Source organism: Galeopterus variegatus, unplaced genomic scaffold (genome assembly GCF_000696425.1).
Source record: "Galeopterus variegatus unplaced genomic scaffold, G_variegatus-3.0.2 Scaffold1827, whole genome shotgun sequence".
In the NCBI taxonomy this organism is placed as follows: Eukaryota; Metazoa; Chordata; class Mammalia; order Dermoptera; family Cynocephalidae; genus Galeopterus; species Galeopterus variegatus.
The window spans coordinates 70545-93522 of NW_007727938.1; the positions used below are offsets into that span (position 1 = coordinate 70545).

Here is a 22978-nt window from a genome sequence, read left to right on the forward strand (position 1 = left end):
GAGGCCGAGCTGGACGTGGAGCAGGTGGAGCAAGGAGAGACTGGCCAGTCAGCCTCCCTTTCCGCCGCCATCAGGCCTCAGATGAGGCCCTGGAGCCCCAGGTGGGGGGTCAGCTGATGAGATGGCGTGGTTCAGGCACTGCCAACACGTGGTCACGAGGCTGTTCACCCCTCACGACATCTTTATCAAGCCAGTGGGCTCCAACTGGTGTTTGTACAGAGGGGGAGACAGTGAGCAGCCAACCAGGGGTGAGATCTGAGAGGGGGGAAGGAAGCGCCTTCTCTGGCCCTTTGAATTCTAGCAGCCATCTGCTGGAAGTCACTGAATTGCCTCATGCAGGCCTGAGACCACGATCTGCCTGGATGAACACAGCTAGCAGCAAAGATGTGCTCTGCAAAGGGCTGAAGTGAATGATTCTAGTGAGAAGCCAGGCTGTCCAGAAAAGCTGGCGACTGCCTGTGCTCAGGAGCCTTGTTTCTTAGTGGCCCTTCACTGTCTGGGGTGCGGTGATGAGTACAGTACACACCCCTGAGGTGGGCAGGGCTGCAGTGGGCCGTGGGGAGTTATTGCTTTCTCTTGCTTTGTCTTGCTGCTTCCAAGAGGCTGGAGGTCATGTGACTCACCAGTGAGGATGCTTTGCTGCTGCCCTAAGCCCTGCCTCTGCTGAGCGAGGGACAAGACAGGACACAGACCAAGGCGGGAGGGGTCCGTCTCCTGCAGGTGCTGCGGTGCCTGGCGTGATGTCATGAGCGACAGCCATCCAAGCTGGTGATCCCCTGGTGTGTGCTTGAGATGTGGGTGCCTTAGTCATTTTTTTCAGTTATTTTCCTATTGTTTTTAGCTCAGGAAGTAGCCATGTTTTCAAGTAGTGCCAGCAAAAAAGCTGAATGTGAAAGAGGGAACTTTTCTGCTGGAGCTGAATCTGGGAAGGAGTATTAATAAAAATTAACACGTCTCAGACCTCAACACATTTGCTAGATGTGCACATAAATAAGCAAACCTGGTGTCAGAAAATGGTGCTGATACCACCGCTGATCATTTCAGATTTCCAGTGAAAGGTTTAAGCTTTTCCCCAGAGAGCTTCCAGCATCAAGTACAAAAGGATGACCCCGAGGGAAAGACTAGGCTGGTTTTAACTGTCCCTGTGAGCGGCCCTTCCCCCAGCGCGTGGAACGGAAGCTCTCACCTTACAAACAGAAAGAAGGAAGCTTTAGAAAACCATATACAGACTCTAGCAAAAACCTAATTCATTTACATTTCACGCTGTCTAAAATGCAGTCCTGGGAATGCTCTACGAGAGGGCCACACCTCTGCACACAGGCGGGCTCCCTCCAGGCTGGGCTCTGGGCTGGCTGAGGTGACATCTGGCTCCTTGGGTGGTGGGCGAGGGGCAGCGTCTGACCTCCAGGGAGGAGGCTGGCCACCGTATCGGTCACCGATGACGTCTTCCTCAGAGTGGCCATGTTTTGCTCCTGGAGGAGGTGGCTGCATCTCGTGACCAGTGAGAGGACAGAGAATAAAGTGCTTCTGGTAGAAATGACCAAAATAAATACAAACATTTCATGGCAGAAAAGAAAGTCTTTGAAGGATTATTTCCAAAGAGTTTGTTTCCTTAAACACGTGCTCCTTGGACGTTTGGAAAGACAGATTTCCCCACACCAGTTGGAAGTCTCACGCTTGGGTGGCCTCGGCAGCAGAGCTGGGTTTTTCTGCACCCGGCCGTGCTCGGTCCCTGTCTGTAAACCTGTGCCCAGACTCCCCCCAAGCCCTTGGGTCTCTGGGGCCCCCACAGGAGCAGTGGCGTGGCCAGCTACATGGACTTCATGCCGTTGGCTGTGGCGCCCTCGGGCAGCCCGTCGCCCATGGTGGCCGTGTCGTGGAGGCCCGAGTAGTCCTTGAGCTCAGCGTTGGTGAGCAGGAGCGGCTGCTCGCCCTTCTTGTGCGGCAGCAGTGGCTGCCGCGTGTAGTGCTCCCCGCTGGAGATGCTCTCGGGCAGGCTCTGGTCTCTGCTCTCGGGCAGCAGCAGGATGCAGATGATGCAGATGAGCGTGCAGCAGGCGAAGATGATGTGGTGCAGGAAGTAGCCTTTCTGGTTATGCAGCTCGATGATGGGCGCCGTGAGCATGCCGAAGCCCGCGCTGGCCAGCACCAGTCCCAGCCCGCCACACCTACAGGAGGACAGGAGTGCAGGTTAGTGGCCCTCAGGCACAGCCCAGCACAGCTGGAGCATCTGGAGTGGGAGACAGCTTGCTGGGATCACGGGCAAGTTCGTGGCAGACGGAAAGCCCCACCTCTGCCGTGGGCCTGCCACCCGCGGACCATCCAGTGAACCCCATGCAGGTGCCCCCAGACACCTCCACCCTGGCTGTAGCTGTGGACCACCTCTACTCAGTCACTGTTTTTCCTCATCAACTCAAAACTTTTTACTTTATTCTGAAAGAAAGCTTTATAATACTACTATAAGTGGAAAGCCAGTATCACTTGGCATAAGTAATAAACAAGGAAAAACAAAGTGTTATTAAATCACGCTATTTCCCCAAGACCTGTTCTTTATTTAAAAATGGGGGGTTACTGAGGGTTAAAGCACATATTAAAGACATATCAACATGAACAGAGACTTTCTCTTTGTCATAATCGGAGAAATTGGAAGATACTTTCAAAGACAATTTCCTCCCATGTATTTCCCCAAATCACCTGCCCACCACCAGTGGAGACTGTCTTATCTCTGAGGATTGTGCCAGAAGGGTCCCCAGAATGAGGCTGTGCACTGACCGCGGCACTGAACTCAGAGAGGCCCAAAGCCCAGAGCACGAGCCATTTATCCCCACTCCTCTGCCACAGAGGGAGCCTGTCCAGAATCCCAGAGGGAGGGGTAGATCCACATCACTTAAAAATCCCTTACAGCTCTCACCCCTCTACTTTGACCTAAAAACATATTAGTGGGCTAAGGTGTGATGTGAGGGCTGGGCTGGGTTGCAGTGGGAATATGGTGCCCAGGTCAAAGGCCAGGGAGGGTTGCCTGGCCCCCGGTTCTGGGGCCTCACTGAAGGGGACAGGTGAAGGCGTCTTCTCTGGAGGAAGGGAGAGCAGGGCTGTCTACCCAGCCCCGGAGCAGCAGGCAGAGCATACCAGGATGTGGACTTCAGCCGGGCTAAGGAACAACTTTCTACTGGAGCTGTCAAGAGTTATGCACCACCCTTGAGTGAAGGGGCCTATATTTTGGACGTGCTGAGGCAGAGGGAGCTGAAGGGAGGGCTCCTGCAGCAGGTGGAAGGTAGGTATGTCACTCCACCTCTTGTCTAGCCCGTGGTTCCCTCAGGCAGCACTGCAGGGACTCCTAACTTACAACAAGACTGTGCTACAAGGTCACAGATGCAAGATCGAAATGCAAAAGTCGAGTGTATGTCTACGTGCCAGCAACAAACGGCCTAAAAATGAATTAAGAAAATTCTATTCACGATAACATCAAAATAATAAAATACTTAGAAATAAATAACAAAAGAAATGTAAGACATCTATGCTGAAAATGACAAAACCTTGCTGAGAGAAATTTAAAAGAAAAATAAATGTACTATGTGACATGAAAATTAAAAACAAAAGGAGAGACATTCCATGGTCATGGGTCGGAAGCATCAATATTGTGAATATGACAGTTCTTTCCAGATTGATCTACAGATTCAACACAATCCCCATCAAAATCCCAGCTTTCTCCTTTTCTCTCTTTTTTTTTTTTTTTAGAAAAAAATAAGCTGATCCCAAAATTTATATGGAAATGCAGATGACCCAGAGTAGCAGAAAACACATTTGAAAAAGAACAAAGTTGGAAAACTTATCTTCCCGATTCCAAAGGGCAGATCGATGGAACAAAATTGAGAGTTCAGAAACAAACCTTTACATTTATGGTCAACTGATTTTTGAGAAAGTCAAATTCAGTGAGGGAAAGGGACAGTCTTCAACAAGTGGGGATGAGACGTAAGGATAAGGTTGGGTCCTTACTTCACATCATGTACAGAAATGAACTAAAAATGGATCATAGAACCTAAATGGAAGAGCTAAGACTGTAACACTTTCTAGAAGAAAACAGAAAATCTTTGTGACCTTGGGATAGGCAAGGATTTCTTACATAGGTCACCAAGAGCAGGATCCAAAAAAGAAAAAGTGATCATCTGAACTTCATGTAAATTAAAAACGTCTACCTTCAAAAGACACATGCTTAAGGAAAAGGACAGACAAGTCTCAGACGGGGAGAAATCTCTGTGCAGCACAGGTCTGATAAGGGCCTTGTATCCAGAATGTGTAAAGAATTCTTACAACTCAAAAAGACAAACAACTCTGTTTAAAAAGTGGGCCAAAGATTTGAACTGACACTTCTCCAATGCAACTATATAGACTACAAGTGTCCAGTAAGACACAAGAAGACATGCAACATTAGTCACTAGAGAAATGCAAATCAAACCACGATGAGATGCCACTTCGCATCCTCGAGGACCGTAACCAACAACACAGACGATGACAAGCAACTGGCGAGGATGTGGAGAAAACGGACCCTTGTGCGCTGCTGGTGGGAATGGAAAACAGCACAGGCTGGCAGTTTCTTAAAAAGTTAAACATTTTTTTTTTTCTCACGACCCGTCAATTCTACTCCTATGAAATGAGTGAAAACAGATGTCCATGCAAAATCCTGCAAGCAAATGTTCATGCAGCACTGTTCATAAAAGCCAACGCTCGGGAACAGTCCAGACGCCTGTCAGCTGGTGAATAAGTAAATAAAATGTGGGGTATCGTATACACTGGAATATTATTCAGCCATAAAAAGGAGTGAAGTGCTGACACGAGATAGCACGGACGAGTTTCACAAACATCGTGCTGCCTCCACGTGGGTGGCCCACCGCAGCCACCACAATAACCATGGCTGCTGCGGAAGCGGCTAGATGCCACAGCCACCACGCAGATGGTCCAGCAGCCACTGGAGTGCATTGACACAAGGAGAGTCACCAGCAGAGATAAAGAATAGAGGATGTCTCTCTACACAAAGCCCATTTCAGAGTGACAGAAGGAGCATCTGCTCTATGATAATATTGGGGGACGTGATCACACCTCTCAGCATTGGACAGATCGTCTAGGCAACAAATCAACAGAGTGACCATTATTCTTTCAGAAGGAGAGAAGAAATCTAGGGTAATTAGAGGGGGGAGGGGGAACTATTAGAGGGGGATGGGGAGAGATTGGACAAGGGGCATAAGGAATAATTATGATTTGTAACAATATATATGCTAGTAATATTGATTTGATCAACATATCTCAATGTTCAACCCCCAAAATATGATAATCGATTTTGATTCAATAAATAAATTTTAAAAAATTAATAAATAAAAGTCACTATTTCAATAAAAAACAAAAACAAAGAAAAGAACCCCAAAACATCGTGCTGGGTGATCGTATGAGCATCACAAGGCAAATCCACACAGACGGACAGCAGATTAGAGGTTGTCCGGGGCTGTGAGTGGGGACAGGACTGACTGCAAAGGGGCACGAGGGGATTTTTTTAGGGTGATAAAAATGTTTTGTAACTGGATTGTAGCGATGGTTGCCAGCTCCATAAATTTACTCAAAGTCATTGAATTAAAGTGAATACATTTTAGGATATGTAAATTATACCTCAATAAAGCTGTTAAAAAAACCCCAAGCTGTCCCAGCTGCGGGGGCGAGGCCTCCTGCTGGTCCAGATCCCCAAAGCCTCCAGTTTGGGGCAGCCACCTGGGCCTTACCTTTTCTTTCCAGGGACCCAGGGACTGTCTGTGGCTGCTCAGGCCAGGGTCTCTGTTCTGCTCTGCCTACCGAGGGACTGAGCAGCCTGTCCCCCTGTGCCGGGGTCCTCTCAAGGGCTTCACTGTTAACGCAAGGGGGAAAGACAGTCCCTGGCCTTGCAACCTGATCCCCTGCTGCCACAGACCCTCTTGGACCAGTCTTGGGTTGATGTGGAAGGACATGAACGAAGGGGAACCTGGGCAGGGACGGGTATCCTGGGGTTCCCAGGTGGCCACCTCAAACCAGAAATACATAACCACAGGAAGAATCAGATTCAGCAACACTTTTTCTCACAGAATGGAACATGAGACTGATCGTTGTGTGTGGGGTGGGACAAGGGGTGGTCTCCCATCCCCCTTTTGTCATGTTTCATAATAAAAAAACAGAAGACACCCCTGTTCTAATTTAGAAATGGCCTCATATCTTTGTAGAGTGTGGTCTACTCTCTGCGGTGGCCTCAGCATGGATGGGGAGGGGACCTCCATGCCTTCGTGCTGCGTGATTCCCAGTTGGGAGTGGGGCGGCCTCACCAGGCACATGGCCCTATGGGACAAGGCCAGAGCCAGGGAGACCCTGTCCAACCAGTGTCCAAGTCCTGAGGCTTCTAGTTCAGGCTTCTATCTGGTGTGTCTCTGCCCCTTTGGATTTCCTTTTCCTCACGGCTGCCAAAGTCACTTTGTAGCGCACACAGCTAATCACGCCACCTGCTTGCTCAGAGTCCTGTGCCGGTACACTCCTGCCTGCAGGGTGACGCGCAGGTCCTGACCCCCTCCACCCCTGGACTCAGGGTCCTCAGCTCTACCCACGGCTCCTCCGTCAGGCTCTCTCCCTCCAGCTCAGCTGAGCTCCCTGCAGGGTTACCCGGGGAGGGAAGCATCTCATATATGTCTGGAGGAAGGAGATGCTCCTTCATCTTGGGGTCCCCACACGGGGCACAACCCCTGGCACAGAGGCCGCCTTAAGGTTTGTTCAGTCAGGTGATTGTCAAGACCAGGGCTGCAACCATCAGGCTCCCCAGCCTCGGGCAGACCCACATACACAGCACAGGCCAGGTGTGAGCTGCAGAACAGACTTCTCTTGCTGCGTGGGTGAGAGTGTGTGGGGGCCAAGAGCACGAGTTCTGCAGCAGTTTGGCCTGGGCCAGAATCCTGGCTCCACCACCGGCCAGCTGCACCTCCTGAAGCCTCAGTCTGCATCTGCAAAATGGGAATAACAAAAGCACCGACCTCTGGCCCGAGAAGGTTAACGCACTAATGTAGCCAGCACAGCGGGGCAGGAAGATCCGAGCACTGGTTCCTGGGGCGGTGGCCTCCAGCGAGTGCTGGGCAGGGGCCAGACAGCAAGGCCACACAAGTCCTGCACAGGCTGGGTGGGGACAGGTGTGGGAGGAACAGGAGCTGAATATGTTCAAGAACTGGGAGGCTCAGCCTTTCTCATGGCCCAAAGCCTCCAGGGGTGACCCAAAGGTCAGCAGAAGGTGCTGTGGGTGCTGCGGCTCTTCCTCCTCCTCCATGGTCTCCCCCCAGTGAGCCACCAAGCCCTGCGAAGACTGTTGCCTGAAGCTGCCTCGCCCCCACCCACGTTGCCCTTCCGGGGCCCCCTGCCCTTGCCTGAAACCCAGCTGCTCCCTCAGGCTGTGTAGGTGTGGTGCAGGTCGTCCCCTCCTGGGCAGCAGTGCATGTGGCTGCAGTCACCCCCTTAACTCCCAGTCAGCGTCCCTGAGTCCAGCTGAGCAAGCTGCAGGACTGCTCTTGGCCCCAGAGGGCTGAGCCCTCCCCACTCCCACCCCCCCTTGGATGCTCCCAGCACATCCTCAGGACATCTCAGTATAGCCCAGAGACACAGTCCTGTAGTATGTCTGTGCAGTCTGCGGTCCCTAGCACAAGCATAGACGCTGCCTGAGACCTGGTTGGCAGCTGGGCATTTACTCCGCTTTTTGGTCAGGTTTCCAAGATGGCCCCAATGATTCCACCACCTGGTATTCACACCCGTGTCCTGACTGCGGCCTGGACCTCCACGTGCAAGGTACAAGTAAGCAACTTGCTTCTTACCAACAGCAAGGGCAATGGGATGTCCCCCCACGACTGGGCTACACAGACTGACCTCCAGCTGACCCTTGCTGAAACAAGCTGCTATGTCTTGCTATGTGGCAAGAAATGGAAGCCAGCTAGGAACTGAGGCCCTCGGTCCAGCAGCCCATGAGGAACTGGATCCTGCTCATCACTGACAGAGCTTGGTAGCAGGTCCTACGCTATTGATGGCAGCCTGTGGGAAACCTTGAGCAGGGGACCAAGCTAAGCTGTGCCAGACTTGTGACCCACAGAAATGGTGAGACTACATGTGCTACCTTAAGCCACCAAGCTCTGGGTGTAATTTGTTATGCAGCTATAGATAGCTAGTACACTCAGTGAGTGACAGAATTCCCCAGCCTTAGCCATGGAAGGAAAACAGTCAGCTCTCACCCAGGGCGTGACAGGTCACTGGTACTTTGTACTAGAAAGCCCAACCCTGAAGGAGAGGCTGCAGAGCTGCGAGAAGAGTCACATCAGTCTGCTGCTGGGCCAGCAAGGGGATGGAAAAAAGAACAAGATTCTGGGGAGTGTCTCCCAGACACCAACCCCCTTCCCAGGAAGAGGGTCCAAGACCACCTTTTAAAGGCACTCTGTATCTTTCTGTCAGTGTTTGTTCATGTGCCTGTCATCTTTACTGGTCGATGAGCCCTCCAAGGGCAGGGGTTATTTTCTAGGACATGGACTGCACGCACTGTTTGTGCTTAATAAATATCGGCTGCTTGTGGATCACGCAGGCTTCCTAGGTAGGAGGGTCAGCTTGCCCAAATGAATGGGACAGGCTAAATATAGATGACCACGACAAAGAGCAACAAGAGCGAACCTGTCTGTAGGATGAATAACACGAATGCCTAGAATAGCCACTTAGTCTTTCTGATAGACCTGGCCCCTTCAGGAGCCACGGGATGCTGCAAGGGATGTATGTTGGATGCAAGGAGTAATGGGCATGTTTAATTGTGGCCTTTGATGCCACTAAGGCATCATTTTCTCAGAAAGCTCCTTGGTTTCAGCCTGCCCTTCCTGGCACTAAGTGTGAATGGCACCGACGAGCAGTGAGGGGGACCTCCCTCGCTCACTCGGGGCTACTACACAGCAGGGCAGGGTGCAGACCCCCAGGAAGGGCGTGCACGGAGCCGCTGTTAAAGGGCTTAATGCATAACGCCAAGTGAACCACCTCATATTAATATACCATGTTCATAAACTGTGCCAGGTGAAATGAAGTATATTTGATTTATAGCTCATTAAAAAAATACCTATGTATGGGCTGGCCAGTTACCTCAGTTGGTGAGCACATGGTGCTGATAATACCAAGGTAGGGTTCGGGTCCGGCGACGGCCAGCCGCCAAAAAAACCCCCAAAGCAAAACCTACGTATATCTGTATGTGTGTATATAATATGCAATATAGGTACATATACACACACACATATATACATTTTTTTCTATGAAAGCAATTTTTCTGTTTGGTTTTCATTGAAGATTCCTTGAAATTATTCAGGAAGATTAGGAGCAGTTTTGGCAGAAGTTGGTATACCAGTTTTGGCTGTGTTTCTTCTCTTTTGAAGTCGCAGTGTGATGAGTGGGATCGCTGGACGCTTGGTTTTAAGGCGCTAGGTTCACTCCCGTCCCCCCACGTGGACTTTGCCTGTGCACTGCTGCGTCTCTCCAGGCTGTCACCAGAGGGCAGCACGTGCCCAGGTTTACAAGTCAGAGACGCCTCAATGCCAGTGAAGGAGACCGGCTTTGCTGCCCGGGCACTGACATTTAACATCCCCCAGACATCTTCATTTTACTAGTAATAATATCTACGTCACTTAAAGAACAGAAGGCCGATCCCCAGGCAGACTTGTTATTAGAGGCAGCAAGCATGAAAGAATTCCAGGACGTCCAAATGTTGCTAAGCACGAGACCGCCTCGTGCATTTAACACGAGAAACCAACCTCCCATTTCTCACTTCCTCCTTTGTGTTACTTGGCTGTCTTTACTACACCTCTGTGAAGTCAAGGCTGAACAAATATTTGTACCAATTTTTACAGAAATAAAGGTAGCTGCCAAAAACGTTCAGGCAGGAATAATGGTGCTGACTGTCACCCGCGGAGGCCAGGACCGCGGCACGTGCTCTCTCCCTCTCTCCACTCCTCACCGCCACTCAGGTAGTGGCCTCTACACTCTCCTGAAGGCAAAGAAGCGAGCTGGCTGCGAGCCTTGCCCGAGGCCACACGCTCCGTCCCCCTCAGCCCGAGCCCAGCTCTGGCTTCTCCCTCAGGCCACTGGCTCCCAGCACGCACGGCTGGGCCCGGCTGGACGCACGTGGCGTCCTAGCTGGTCACTCGCTATTCATCAAATGTTGGGTCTTTTCTTAAGATACACATTTTAAAAGTAGCTAAACAGACCCAAAATGCCACATTAACAGGCCATCTCTGCCCTGGGTGCCTACTCCCAAGGCAGGCATGCAGCAGTAGGGGGTCGTGGGAGCTGGTGCAGGGGGAAGTCGGTTGGGGGAGGGCGGGGGGTCAGTCCCACTGTCATCCAGAAGAGAGGGCTGGGGCCACTGGAGTGGGCAGGAGAGGACAGAGCAGAAGAGCTGGGCTCTGAGGGCACGTATGAGGAATTATGTCAGATGATGAAGCAGCTTGTCATTGTCACCAGCGCCTGACACCTTCGTGAGGGGAAGGGAGGACAGTGCAGGCCTCGGGGTTCCACCTGCAGCATCCAGATGGACCGTGAACAGAAAAGCCACCAGCTCCTTCTAGATCAACTCAGGACCCCAGGCAACTTCTGTCCAGGCAAGGGGAGGGATGGGTGCTGTCAGATACTGGGTCCTTCCCAATCTGCCTGCAAAGTTGCTCGACTGCTTCAGCCTCCGAAGTGAATCTAAGAAGCTGTTGTACCTGGACTGAGCCAAGGTGGGAGGGAAGAAAGTCTCTGTAATATAAAGTCTGGACAGAATGTCATGCAACAGTATTTACTTTACTCTGCTTGGTCTCTAAGTCTCATCCCTGGGACAAGAGGTTTCTGCAAGCTTTTGTGCAGAAAAGGTCTTATCCTGGTATTTGTTTCCAGTCAATCAATCCTGGCATCTTAATCTTTGCTACTGTTTTTGTTTCCAAGGTTTGTATTAAATACAGTACTGTAGAAAAAGGCTAGCTTTGCATTAAGGAAGATGAAACTCCCAGATCCCAAGCTGCCCATTCTAGCTTCTCCCAGGTTTATCTGTGGAAGTGGGGGCACAGCAGGAAAGTCCCTTTGTGTCCCAGGGACTCTGTAAGAATTGTTCCTGAACATATTTGCAAGAAAGAGCAGTGGCCTTCTGCAGGCACAGGTGAAAGGCTCGCGGTTAGAAGAGTATTCATTGGAAACGCCAGACATTCTTCCAGCCTGGCCAGGAGACTCCTTTGGACTGAATTTCCTTTCATCCTGTGTAGGTACGAAAACATCACCAAAGTTCAAATATTTTTTCTAGTTTGTCATCTAGGTGAGCAGAATCTGAGAAAATTTTTGTTGAATTTCTATCCCCAAATAATCTTTTCAAGTTTGCATCAAAGAGGTAAAGGATACCACCTTTCCTTCAGTCTAGTTTGCTAAGCACATCTAACAATGAATAACGAGGCCCCCCAACTACAGGAGAGATGTGCCTGCCCCTGGGGGAAATACACATAACCACACGAAGGCTGCAGAGAGGCTGGCCGGAGGTCTGGAAAGACTAACCATGACTTCTGCTTTATTGAGAGAATCGTCTTTGCTGTATTCTTTTATAAATGAAGGAGGGCTGGCTGATTGGCTCAGTTGGTTAGAGCACAGTGTTATAACACCAAGGTCAAGGGTTCTCTGCCTCGGGTGTCTTGCAGGTGCAATCAGGAAACAAGCTCCTGACTCTGCTCACTGTGGATTCTGTGGAAGGTTGGAACAGAATGAACTGCTTGGCACTTAATTGCTTTTTATTTTTGGCGGCTGGCCAGTCCGGGGATGGAACTCCAGACCTTGCTGTTATCAGCACCAGGCTCTAACCAACTCAGCTAACAGGCAGCCCAGTTGTTTTTTCTTAAACTTACAATACCTTGGCATTTTCTTATGGGTACTGAGTAGCCACCAGGGTTGGCTTGAACTGTAAAAGTCCAAGGGAGTGAATCAAAACGAGGTCATGTGAAGACCCTGTTGTCAGCACAACCACTGGACTCGTGGAAAGGAAGAATGTCCGTGAACTGGCCTGCCTTCTCCCAAATACTTCCCAGCACCACAGGGGCTAAAATAATTAGTCTCTACACGCCCTGCCGTGAACTGGAGAGGCCACTACTTTTTCTACCCAAGGGTGTCATTGGCTGACTTCTGGGTTTTATCTCACAGCTGAATAACTGCCCAAACCCACACTTCATATTTTTAAAAAGGAAGTGCATTAGAAATGTTAACGATATTCCCCCCAAAAGTGCAGTGTGAGATAAATCAATACACGTTCTTTGGTCGGTCACAAACAGTAAGTATTAGGAAAATGACCCAACTGCAGTTAAGGAAGGCTCTGTTAGATAAGGGCATGCCCTGCCAGCGTGCTGTAGTCATAACAGCGTTCAGTGTGCCTGGCACCCTTGTGCTGTACCCAGGGACAGCACCAGGCAGGACTCAACCTCACTTTACCAAGTAAGACACAGGTAGCTAAGCAAAGTTAACAACACCTTTTGGGAAAGTATGAAATAATGCTGAACTCCACGAGGGCCGGGCCAAGCTATCTTGTGTACCTGGCCTACCTCCCAGCACACAGTGGGCTCTCAGGAAGTACTGATTTCACAGAGCAGTGACATAACTTGCTGGGCCTCTTCTCTCTCAGGCCTTTCTTTGGGTCAGTGCATCAACTTTGCAAGCCAGTAAGATGCATTTCCTTTCTCCTTCTGGGTGGCTTTGTCACCAAGGTCTCCTAGAATGCTGACAGCACTGAATTTGGCTGAAGTGTGGGCATGAGTGAGCTGCTTGTTTCTCTCCTTTTTCAGTCTTTATCACGTTTCCCGGGCCCTGAAAAGCTCCCTGCTCCTTGTGCTGCTGCCTGGTCAGGCCCCCAGGGTCAAGTCCTCACCTGACTCTCGGGTGCCTCGGGGTCGGGGCAACACTGGCCATCTGGGTGGTGAGTCATACCGAGTACGCCAGTGCCCTGGTCCACAAGCAGAACGGAGCCTGCAGCCAGGGACTCACCTCCGAGTCCTGGGAAGAGAGTGTCCTGCGGGTGCTAGTGTCACGCACCTTATCACTGTGGGGGTGACCTCCGCACAGAAGAACACACTGAGGCTTCCCACCGCGTGGGAGGCGAACATGCCCACGATGGAAAACGCGATGGAGAATTTGTCCTTTACGCTGTCACTCATCCCTGAAGGAGAATCAGAAAGAGGGGACAGTGAGGGGAGCAGCAGGGAAGAAAGAGAGGACACAAGAGCAGGGGCAAAGGGAACAGACAGCAGGGAGGCCTTGGCCATCCCGGGGCTTCCTGCTCCCCACCGCCCAGTGTGTGGTGCAGACCAGTGTGCCGCTCCCCCGGGACCCAGCAGCACCGCCAAGCTTGGGAGTCCAGCCCTTACAGCCCCTGCGAGCTCCTGGTGTGTCAAGCAGAATTACTCAGCCCAGAGCCACACCTGGTGGGAGGGCAGGCTGGTGTCTCCCGGTGACACAGCAGAATCCCTTCTGCCCGGCCTCCAGAGGGCTCTGCACTCCAGAGAGCCTCGGCTGGTCCAGCCTCTGCTGTGACCAGTCCAATACATGGGATGGGGCATTTTAGTGCTGGTTGAAGGGAACACAAATTCAAATAACCCAAACAGAAGAATTTAGGGCCTGGAGGGAGGGAAGGCACTCAGCCTATCCAAGCACCTTGTGAATGGCACCAGCGTCTGACCTTGCACAAAGGCAGTGGCTAGCGTAGCACATCAGCATGCTGCTGGGGGTCCCGCATGTGGGGCACGGCCCCCCCAAGGCTGCGTCGGGGGGGAAGCGCTCCCCAGGGCACTGGTGGCACAGGCTCAGGTCAGGCCAGGCAGGTATCACAGCAGCCTCGAGGTGCAGGGCAGCGGCTCTGCTGTCTCCCATGGTCACAGAGCAGCAAGCTTGCATGGGTCCCAAGCGGCTTCCCCCAACAGTGTGGACAGGCAGGCACCAAACACTGCCCAGGCTTTCTGCTCTCGCCCAGGGGCTGTCCATGGGACAAAGGGCATCAGTGCCGGGCCCGGGGCCTGTGCTGACCACTGGTGTCAGGGGAAGGGAAGGCGCGTGTGCCAAGCTACATAGAGATGGGGGGTGGGGGGCAATGCAGGCGCTCTTTCTAGAGGCGAGAGGGGTCAGGGAACACAAATGTGTGCGTATAGTGTCCAACCTACGGCCAACTTCAGCTGCAGTTCTTGGAGGATGAGGGGGAAAAGAAAGAGAGGAAAGGAAACCACAGGTCCGTGAGTCTCTGTGATGTCGCCCGTGTGCACGCGTGAGAGATGCAGCCACACAGTGCAAGCTTTGGGACTCACCTGAATCTGGATGCTGGCTGTACTTCCCAATCACTGGGCCCGCGGGCAGGGGTGAGGAGAGGGGGAAGAGGAGACAGCGTGTCAGGTGTGGAGTCATCACGGCCCGTTCCCATGCGACGCGTGCCCCTGTGAACCCCTCCCACGTTTGGGTGGGCACTGGCTGTGTGGGCAGCAGAATTTACACTGGACCAAACAAAGGTCTTCTTGTTGGGAAAAGGGCTAAAACCCCACTGGCCTCAGAGCCCGTGGAGAGTGGAACTTTCCCCAGACAACCCCAGCAATCCAAAGGGTGAACTTCCCTCCCTAGGAAGTTATTCAGGGGTCACCTCTGGTCTGCACTCAAGAAGCCTCGGGCACCATGGATGGACCTGTTGGGTAGCATCCCACCTGTCCAAGCTCTGGCTACTTGCCCAGCGTTCCTGTGGTTTTCCTGCTTATGGCCAGAGAGGGCATCTGTGACACCCGGGGACTGAGGCACTCTGCCACATCTGTCCCAACCATGTGAGTGGGACAGAGACTCCCTGACAGGGTGGCTAGGGCAGTGCCCACTGAGGAGCCGGGATGGGGGCTGGAGGGATACAGATGCCCCTTATCCCTTTCCATTACTAGTCACAGCTGGAAATAAGACCATCTCAGCAAGGTAAAGGATGCATAAAAACCTGCCCAACTTAGAAAAACTGCTCTGGAGTGTGAAACTAGCTCTTCTAAAATCTGGTCTGCACAAAAGGCTGCTCTGATCTGGGGTGCCACAGGACAGCCACTGAGTCTAGTTCTGACAGCTCGGGCCAGACTTCCTTGTAAAGGAGAGGAGTGCTCGGTGGCATTGATTGCCCTGCCTGGGCTGTGTCCTCCTGTGTCCTGAGCCTGGACCAGGGGGACCATGCATGGGCAAGAAGGCTCAGCTGTCCTGGTCATCCATGTCACACTGAGCTGGCTAGGGAGATGCCATGCTGGTTCTTGTGCATGTGCAAGTGGGTATTTATTTGTGAGGAGCTATACTGAGCTTTTGGAGGGGCTAGATGGAGTCTCTGGCTTTGCCTTAGATTATTTTTAATACTTATTGAAATTCTTTGGTCCAAAGAAAAGCTGAACTTGGGAAGGTCTATTGAAAAGCAGTGCCCCAATGCACGGGTGTCAAAAGAGATTCACTTCCCCTTAATGTCACATGAAAGAAACGATCCTTTGTTCTTTGTCATGTGATGAATCACATAAATAGCTGCCCATTACTGAAGCCATGTCCATCAGGACTGCAAGGGAGCCACGGAGCCTCTGGGCTGCGCCACGATGCTGGGGAGGGGGAGGGGAAGGCAGGTACCAGAGAGGCTCCAAGTGGAGCTCTGTCCTTCCCCAAGTGGTTTCTTCAGGCTGTTGACTTGGGGATGACCATGCAGGTCATGGAAACCTTTTCTCACGTCTCACTCAGCCCTTCCAATGACCTTTGGTGGTTCACTGCCCTCCACCCCCACCAGCCCCACTCACGGTTGAGGAGCCCGAGCTGCAGGAGCGAGGCCAGGGCGGTGAGGATCATGAAGAGCAGCAGTCCCCCCCTGCGCCCCAGGAACCTGACCACCAGGCACATGGCCAGGCAGGAGGCCAGCGCGATGCTGGCCATGGTGTAGTAGTCGGCATAGAAGTTCTCCAGCAGCGGCACCTTCACCTCGTGGCCCATCATGCTCCGTGCAAAGCAGTGGTGGATCCCGAACCCCGTCAGCCTGCAGAGACACACCGAGGAGGCGGTGGGCACACTCTGGGGCCACGCCACCTGCTGGGAATTCATCATGTCCAGTGACAAGAGGATAGAGAAGTAACTCAACATGTAATGGAAAAACATGCTATCACAGCCGAGTCTATGGAAGAGTAAAATGCCAGAGAGATGTCAGCGCCTGCCCCGTGGGGGTCCTGTTCATGCTCCTCTGACATCACACAGTAGCGGGGAGATGTGTTCTTTCATGGGAAGCCAACATGTAAGACAGAGCACCTTCCATGCGCTAATGCAGTCAATCCCAAGGTCAACCGCAACAGACCCTGCCCGCCGCAGGAGGAAGCCACCCTTTGCTAAATGAACGCAGACACACTTGGGAATGTTCGGCTGAGGAGCCAGTCTGCTTTGCCACTGTTTTATGAACTAGCAATTGATTGGAGCTGGTTAGTCTCCTGGGATCTCAGATGAATTTCTCTTTCTCCTGGCCTGCAGAGATCTCAGGGCAACCTTCCACCTTTCTGTTCTGGTAGAAATGAAGTACTCTGACCGCAACAGGGAATTTAAGATAAAACCAGAGAGACTGATTCCCGTTCCCTCAACAAGATTCATTAAAATGGAAACTTGCCATCTTGTTTATGTCAAATTTTGTGTTTTTTCCAACATAAAAGTTAAGAAGTCATTCAGTTCCTGATGACACCATTAGCCTTGCCAGCATCTGCCTGAGATTGGACAGTAGTCGGGTGATCATGCTCGGTGCCACCACTGGGCAGGGACCTGACCACCACCTGGCTGGGGCTGGTCACTCGCTGGCCTGAGCCTCGGATGAGGGTGTACATTAGATCCATGCTCTTCCATTGCTTTGGCAGTAGAACCTTTTGTATCCCTTCCAAATGAAAGCTAATCTAGAACCCAAGAGAACTGACTAAATGGAGCTGCTGGTCCCAAGCCCTGACCCTGGGCCTCTCTTCAACCAAGGGCAGCCCTGAGGCCTTTCACCAATGAGTGCAACCCTCTTCCCTTAGACGAACTCTGGCCTTGAATGAGGGTCCACCTTGTGCAGTCCGGGAAGGGCTACTGAGCAGTGAGTGGAGACAGGAATGACCTTCGAGGCACACGCTGTGCCCAGGATGGGGGCTGCCAGGAAGCTGCATGAGCAATGGCCACAGGTCCCCGCAGTGGTGTGGACAGCAGCATGGGAGGGGCTTCTGGAGGATGTCTGGGCTTACATCTGGGTTCCAGCAGGCCCCTCACCCTGCAGCTGCCCTGGGTGGGGGCCTCTGCCCAGGCAAGGCTGCAGGTTGGGATAACAGCTACTCTGAGGCCTGGGATAAGCAGTGGGCCATGGCCCAACGGGGGTCAAACCCCCTCCTGAGACAGTGCCCGGGAATTCCAACCTCGAGTCTCCTCCCCCTGCACATGCAAAAGAGGTACATTCGTGTACACTTGGTTCCCCTGTGACTAAGAGGTCCGTGGTGAGAGGCCCTGCTCACAGGTTCACACTGACTGGGGTAATGAGACCACCGCGCGGGGCAGAGAGCGGGAACCATTCAAGTGCACATCCCTGGCTGGGGCTTTACCCCCATCCCCCACTGCCTTACACCTGGGAGCTCTAGCACTGAGTGGCATGGCTGGGCTGGCCTGAGGCTTCCAGGTGCAGAGTCCACAACTTCAAGCCCTGTCACCCTGGAGACCCACCGTTAGGAAGCTCTGACAGGGTGCCAGACTCCCCAGGGCTCCTTTGCAGAGAGCCGGCCCCCAGAGAGTGGGCTCAGGCAGGCACGGGGTCCTGCCCAGGCTGTGATTCAAGTCCAGCTGGGGTAGGGAGAAGGGCCCTGCAGCCTCACGCTGCTCACTCCCTTTCCCGGCCACTGCCCATCTCAGCGGGCATGCATTCCCCTCGGGACTCACGAGTTCACACACAGGACCACAATGTTCTTCCACAGGTTCCGGGTCCCCACCACTTTCACAATGCAGACCTTCTTGGGCCTCCGGGAAAGTTCCTTCTCCAGCTCTGCAAGAAAGAGATCGTGTGAGCCCTGGGCAGCCACTGACGGAGGACCCTGGATGGCAGCCACAGCCACAGCTCTGGTTCTCAATTTGCGTACCACAGAAAGGGGAGAAAGACTTGGTTTTTTTTTTAAGCCAGGGGACAGAGTCTAGGCTTTTAGGGTAGAAATGAGGTCACAAGATTCTACCTTTGCAGTTCAAATTCCCCTCCAGTGCCAGAAGGGAGCCAGGGTACACTGTCAGGGTGCGTGTCGATCGCAAACCCTGTTGTGGAGCCAGGCAGGTACACACAGACAGACGGCGCAGACTCATTTCACTTTTGTCTACATGATGACATTCTGGGTTATGAGGCACTAACTAGGCCCTGGGCAAATCAGAATATTGGTTCCTTTCCTGAGAGTCTGCACACCTCAGAGACCGGACAGCCACGTGGGAGAGCTCCTCAACCGTGGGGCAGAGTTTCCCAGGACTGCAGCTACTTCTGCTGAAGCTGCCCTTTGAGCACATGAATCTTTGAAAGACAAATAAATAAATATGTATGACAGTAGGTATGTGTGTGTACATACACGCACACATACATGTACATGTATCTACGCATGTTTTAGGTAACTGTCGGGTCTTTGGGAGCTGAACCAGATGGACAGTGTTTTGGCTCCAAGGGATAAAGTTATCAGGCCAAGTTTCTAGCTCTGAAAGCCGTTCTGAACGGAGTCCAGCAGCGCCGCAGACTGACAAGTCTGCCGAAGGAAATGCCTCGGCCTCCAGGAGCGACCTGCCCACACGTCTGCGGGTAGAAGCGCGTTCAGCCCTCTGGTCCCCTCTCTGCTCTCCTAGCACAGGGCTGTCCTTGTGGAATAGTTCCCTACTTATGAGCTAAAAACGGAAAAGGAGACTTCAAGGCTGTCAAGGTCATAAAAACAAGGAAAGACTGAGAAACTGTCACAGACCAGAGCAGTCTGGGGACAGGGGACGACCATATGTGGTCCTGGCTGGAATCCCGCAGCGGGAAGAGGCATCAGTGCACAAACTGGAGGTGTGAACAGAGGCTGGAGCGTGGTCAACAGCAGCGCTTCTTGGCTGTGACAGATGCATTGTGGTATTGTCAGATGTCGACACGGGGGAAACCGAGTGAGGGGTATAGGGGTAGATGGAAATTTTGAACTGTCTTGGTAACTCTCCTTTAAATCTAAAATTATTCCAAAATAAGAAACTTACTTAAAATAAAAAAAAGTCGTGGGGGTGGGGCTTCAAGCTACCAAGGAAGCCTTTCATGCTTGGAGGCACATAACTATTGTAGGAAGGACACGGAGCAGCCCCCTGTTGGGGACTTGTCCCCACAGTGTCCTCCAGGACCCTCCCCCACACTTGGCCCAAGTTCAACTCTCCTCCTCTACCTCCCCCGCCATCGGTGACAGGAGGGTCACGACCTCATTCCTTACAGTTTGAAGGAAAAATATGTTGCTTAACCACAGGGGTTTAGGAATTTTTTATTAAAACAATTTTTTTGGACTCAGTGTCACCACCCAGGGCATAGAAGGCAGAAGGCAAAACCTTTGCTGTCTGAGGAATTCTTTGCCTCTGAAGGTTCCAGAAATTTCTTCCTCCCACATTTAGGTGCAAAGATCAAGGTCTGTGCACACACCGCACGACTGGCACCCTGGCCGTCTGTCCATGGACCCTTGTGGCTCCCGAGGTCTTACGACCTTTACTTTCCCATCAGCAAAAATAGGCTAATTTGACCTAAAGACATATTCTCTCTACAATTAAAAAACTAAGCATTTTAAAGAGCATAAAAATACTATGTTTAACAGATAATCTTGGATCCAATGGACTGAGTATCTTTGTTGTTGTAAAACTCATCAGAAGTCAATTACAATAGCCACACTTTCTCACCAGATGAGTCTTCCAAGAAGAAAACGTAAGTGTCCATCAGCATGTTCGTATAAATTTAAAGGTTTTTTTCATGTGGCCCAGACTTGACTCCTGATGCACAACTGTATGTGAAATACAATGTTACGGAAGCTGTGGCAACTGCATTATGGCTTGAGTTTTTTAATAACATTAAACCCTAGAGCCAGTCTAAACAATTGACTGCAGCCTGCGTCGGTCACCGCATTACCTAAATGGAATTAAATTAACCTTTCCAGGGCTATAGATATTTTGTCAGGGTCTCTGTGACTCATATCACCAGCCTATCCATAACAACCTGAAACTTCTGCAGCACTAAGTTTGTTCTTCTGGGACAAAAGTCCACTGAGTTATAAGAAACATTAGCTGACTTCTGAGACCCCAAACACCACTGAGTACAAGAGGCTTTTTGTCTCTCTAGTTATCACATGGTAACCTAGGAACGTTTCTAGACTCCTTGTACAGGAAAATAAGAGGAGCGAAAGGAGGCCTGAGCAGTCATCAGACGTGAGAACTGAGGGCGCTGCTGCTGAAAGCACCCCTCGGCCGTCCCCTTCCCAAACCCTTCGGCCATCCTGAGGTGGAGCCATGAGAAACAGAGCGCAGCCTACATAGTTCTGACGAGCCAGGTATGTCGCCGCCACCCTGCAGCCGCCGATCCCCCAGCGGTCAGGGCCAGAGCTCTGGGTGCACGCAGGGGCTGACGAGGCTGTGCAGAAGCCCGGCTTTTGCACTTGTCAGGGTCCTTGAGAAAGCAGAGGGAGGACGCGGGAGTGGCTCACCCGAGGCCAGGCTCAGGAGGGGCAGGGAACACACACAGAGGAGAGTCTGAGCTAGCTTGGGTGGCTGCGAGATAAAGTGGCTTTGCTTTCTTGTATGTGTGTGTGGCGGTCTGGTAATGGATGGAACCTTGGACCTTGTGTTATTTACACCACCCAAACTGGTTTCGCTTCTGATTTGTGGACATGGCTAATGTGTCAGTGGTGGAACTGGAAAATTGTCAGTTATAGAAATAAAGACAAGGAAAGACAAACAGGGGGAGGAGGAAGAGAATCACGTGGCCCGCTGCAAGGGTCACTGAAGAACATGCACAGTGACGGCTCCAAGGACACAGCACCAAGGCCCCAACCCAGGTTCAAGGTGGAGAAAGTGCCTGTGGCCTCCCTGCTATACAGCCCCTCGCCCTTGGGTGCAGATATAGAAGGTGGCATTTGGCCCCTTGAGAATGAACGTGCTCCGAGAGTGAGCAGGAGATGACAGTATTGAGACGGAGCTTGTCATAAAGATGCCTTAGAGAGCCCAGTCTTCAAAATCCAGCTGAAGTCTGACAGCCACCAGCACTGCTGATCTGCCACTGTCTCTGGGCACACATGCCTCCACCCGCCCCAGCCTGCGACACTATGGGAGAGGTGGCGATGCCACCACATGGGTTGGAGGCAGGGGTTCTGGGCAGCAGCCTGGGTTAGTCTCACTTTGGGCAAGTTACCTATTACTGGGGATGCTGCAGTGGCCTCTTGGCACCTTCACTTGGGAGGAGATGGACAAGACAGTAAGGCAGGAGAGGGCGAAACCCAGGCTCTGTTACTGCTGAGGGCTGAAGGAGCCCTGCTGGGGCCTGAGATCGGGACGCTTGGGTCATGCAGACTCGTTCGCCCCCGCTGGCTATGTTGGAGCAGGTTGACTTCTCCAGGGGGCTGCCTGGAGAGGACATGGAGCCTGAGGACGGAGGACACCTACTCCCTGCATGTGGCTCATCCCCAGGGAGAGAAAAAGGGGAGTGGTTTGCTCTCCCTCTGCTGGGGCTGGCTTTCCACTAAGAGCTCCTTTCCCATGGACGGAGCGTCAGCAGCGGGGATCACAGTTCCTCACACTCAGCCCCACTGCACCCCGTTTCCCCACCTGTGAGGCAGGGAGAACTGCCATCCCTCAGGAGGTGCTGATGTGGGCTGAATGCCCACACCTGGCGGGGTCACTGCCCAGGCTCCTGGCTCGTCTTACTTTTCCTAAAACTGAGGGCTGTGTGTGTGGCTCTTATTCTGGGTTTCTTTGCTCGGGGGCTGCAGTCTGCATGGCCACATGTGGAACCAGCAAGACTTCTGCTCCTGCTGTAGATACTGAACATGCAGGAAGGACATCTGTCAGTGCTGGGCATGTCAGCTGATGCTAAGGTTGTGGGACTGACTTGGTGAGAATGATATTCGGGAGCATATCCAATATCTGAAATAATACAGCTGCGCACATTACTGAGAACAGCAGACATGTTCAAAGATCAACTGAAGACGCTTTAAAAGAAATTGAAACTTTCTATTTAAAAGAGATAGAAAATTTCGGAATGTCAGCTTTTCCTCTAGCATAAGCCCAAGGTGAGGGTGCATGACAGAGGCACGCACAGCCCCTCCTTCGCCTCCACACCTATGGCCAGGCCTTGGACGCTCATCTACCCGGAGGCAGTGCAGACAGCAAGCCCAACCCTTCCTGACTCCAGGAGACCAGGGTTCATCTATCTATAAACATTCATGGGGTGCCTGCTACGCATCAGGTCTTCTGCTGGCACTGGGGCTACAGCCAGCAGCCGCTCGAGAGACTGGGGCTCTGCCTTGCCAAGCCTTGCAGCTCTGCAGGGTGATGGCACAAGTGAGGAGTCCATGAGTCACTTGTGACAGCCAGGATGAGGGGACATGGAGTGGAGTGTGCAGCTGTAACAGTGTACAGTGGGAAGGCTGACCTGGTGTCACAGGAGTTGGCCAAGACAGAGTGGGGGCAGAAGGGACGGGGAATTTGCATGGGAGGGCCCTGTGGAGAGCAGGAGAGCACATGTCATGGGAACCAAAGAAGGCCGGGGGAGGTAGAAAGAGATCAGACAGGGTCTCCGAGAGGCTTGGAGGATCTGGGATCTGCCCTAAATGCCCTGGGAGTGTTCCAGCAGGTGGTGATGTGATGAGGTCACGCTGGATATGGCTGCAGAGGGAGGAGGCACAGGGAGCCTGGAGCCACACAG

General features: G+C 52.2%; 1 protein-coding gene across 1 annotated transcript in view; it reads right to left on the minus strand.

The window, feature by feature from the left end:
* Positions 1–1187: 1187 nt before the first annotated feature.
* Positions 1188–22978, minus strand: part of SLC22A23 (solute carrier family 22, member 23) — a gene marked incomplete at its 5' end in the record, with an annotated part of 173960 nt that continues 152169 nt past the window's right edge. Inside the window, 5 exons of the mRNA XM_008579196.1 lie at positions 1188–2168; positions 13102–13225; positions 14364–14396; positions 15843–16075; positions 17974–18076. Coding sequence (XP_008577418.1) covers positions 1811–2168; positions 13102–13225; positions 14364–14396; positions 15843–16075; positions 17974–18076 — 851 coding nt within the window. The remainder of the gene's footprint in view (positions 2169–13101; positions 13226–14363; positions 14397–15842; positions 16076–17973; positions 18077–22978) is intronic.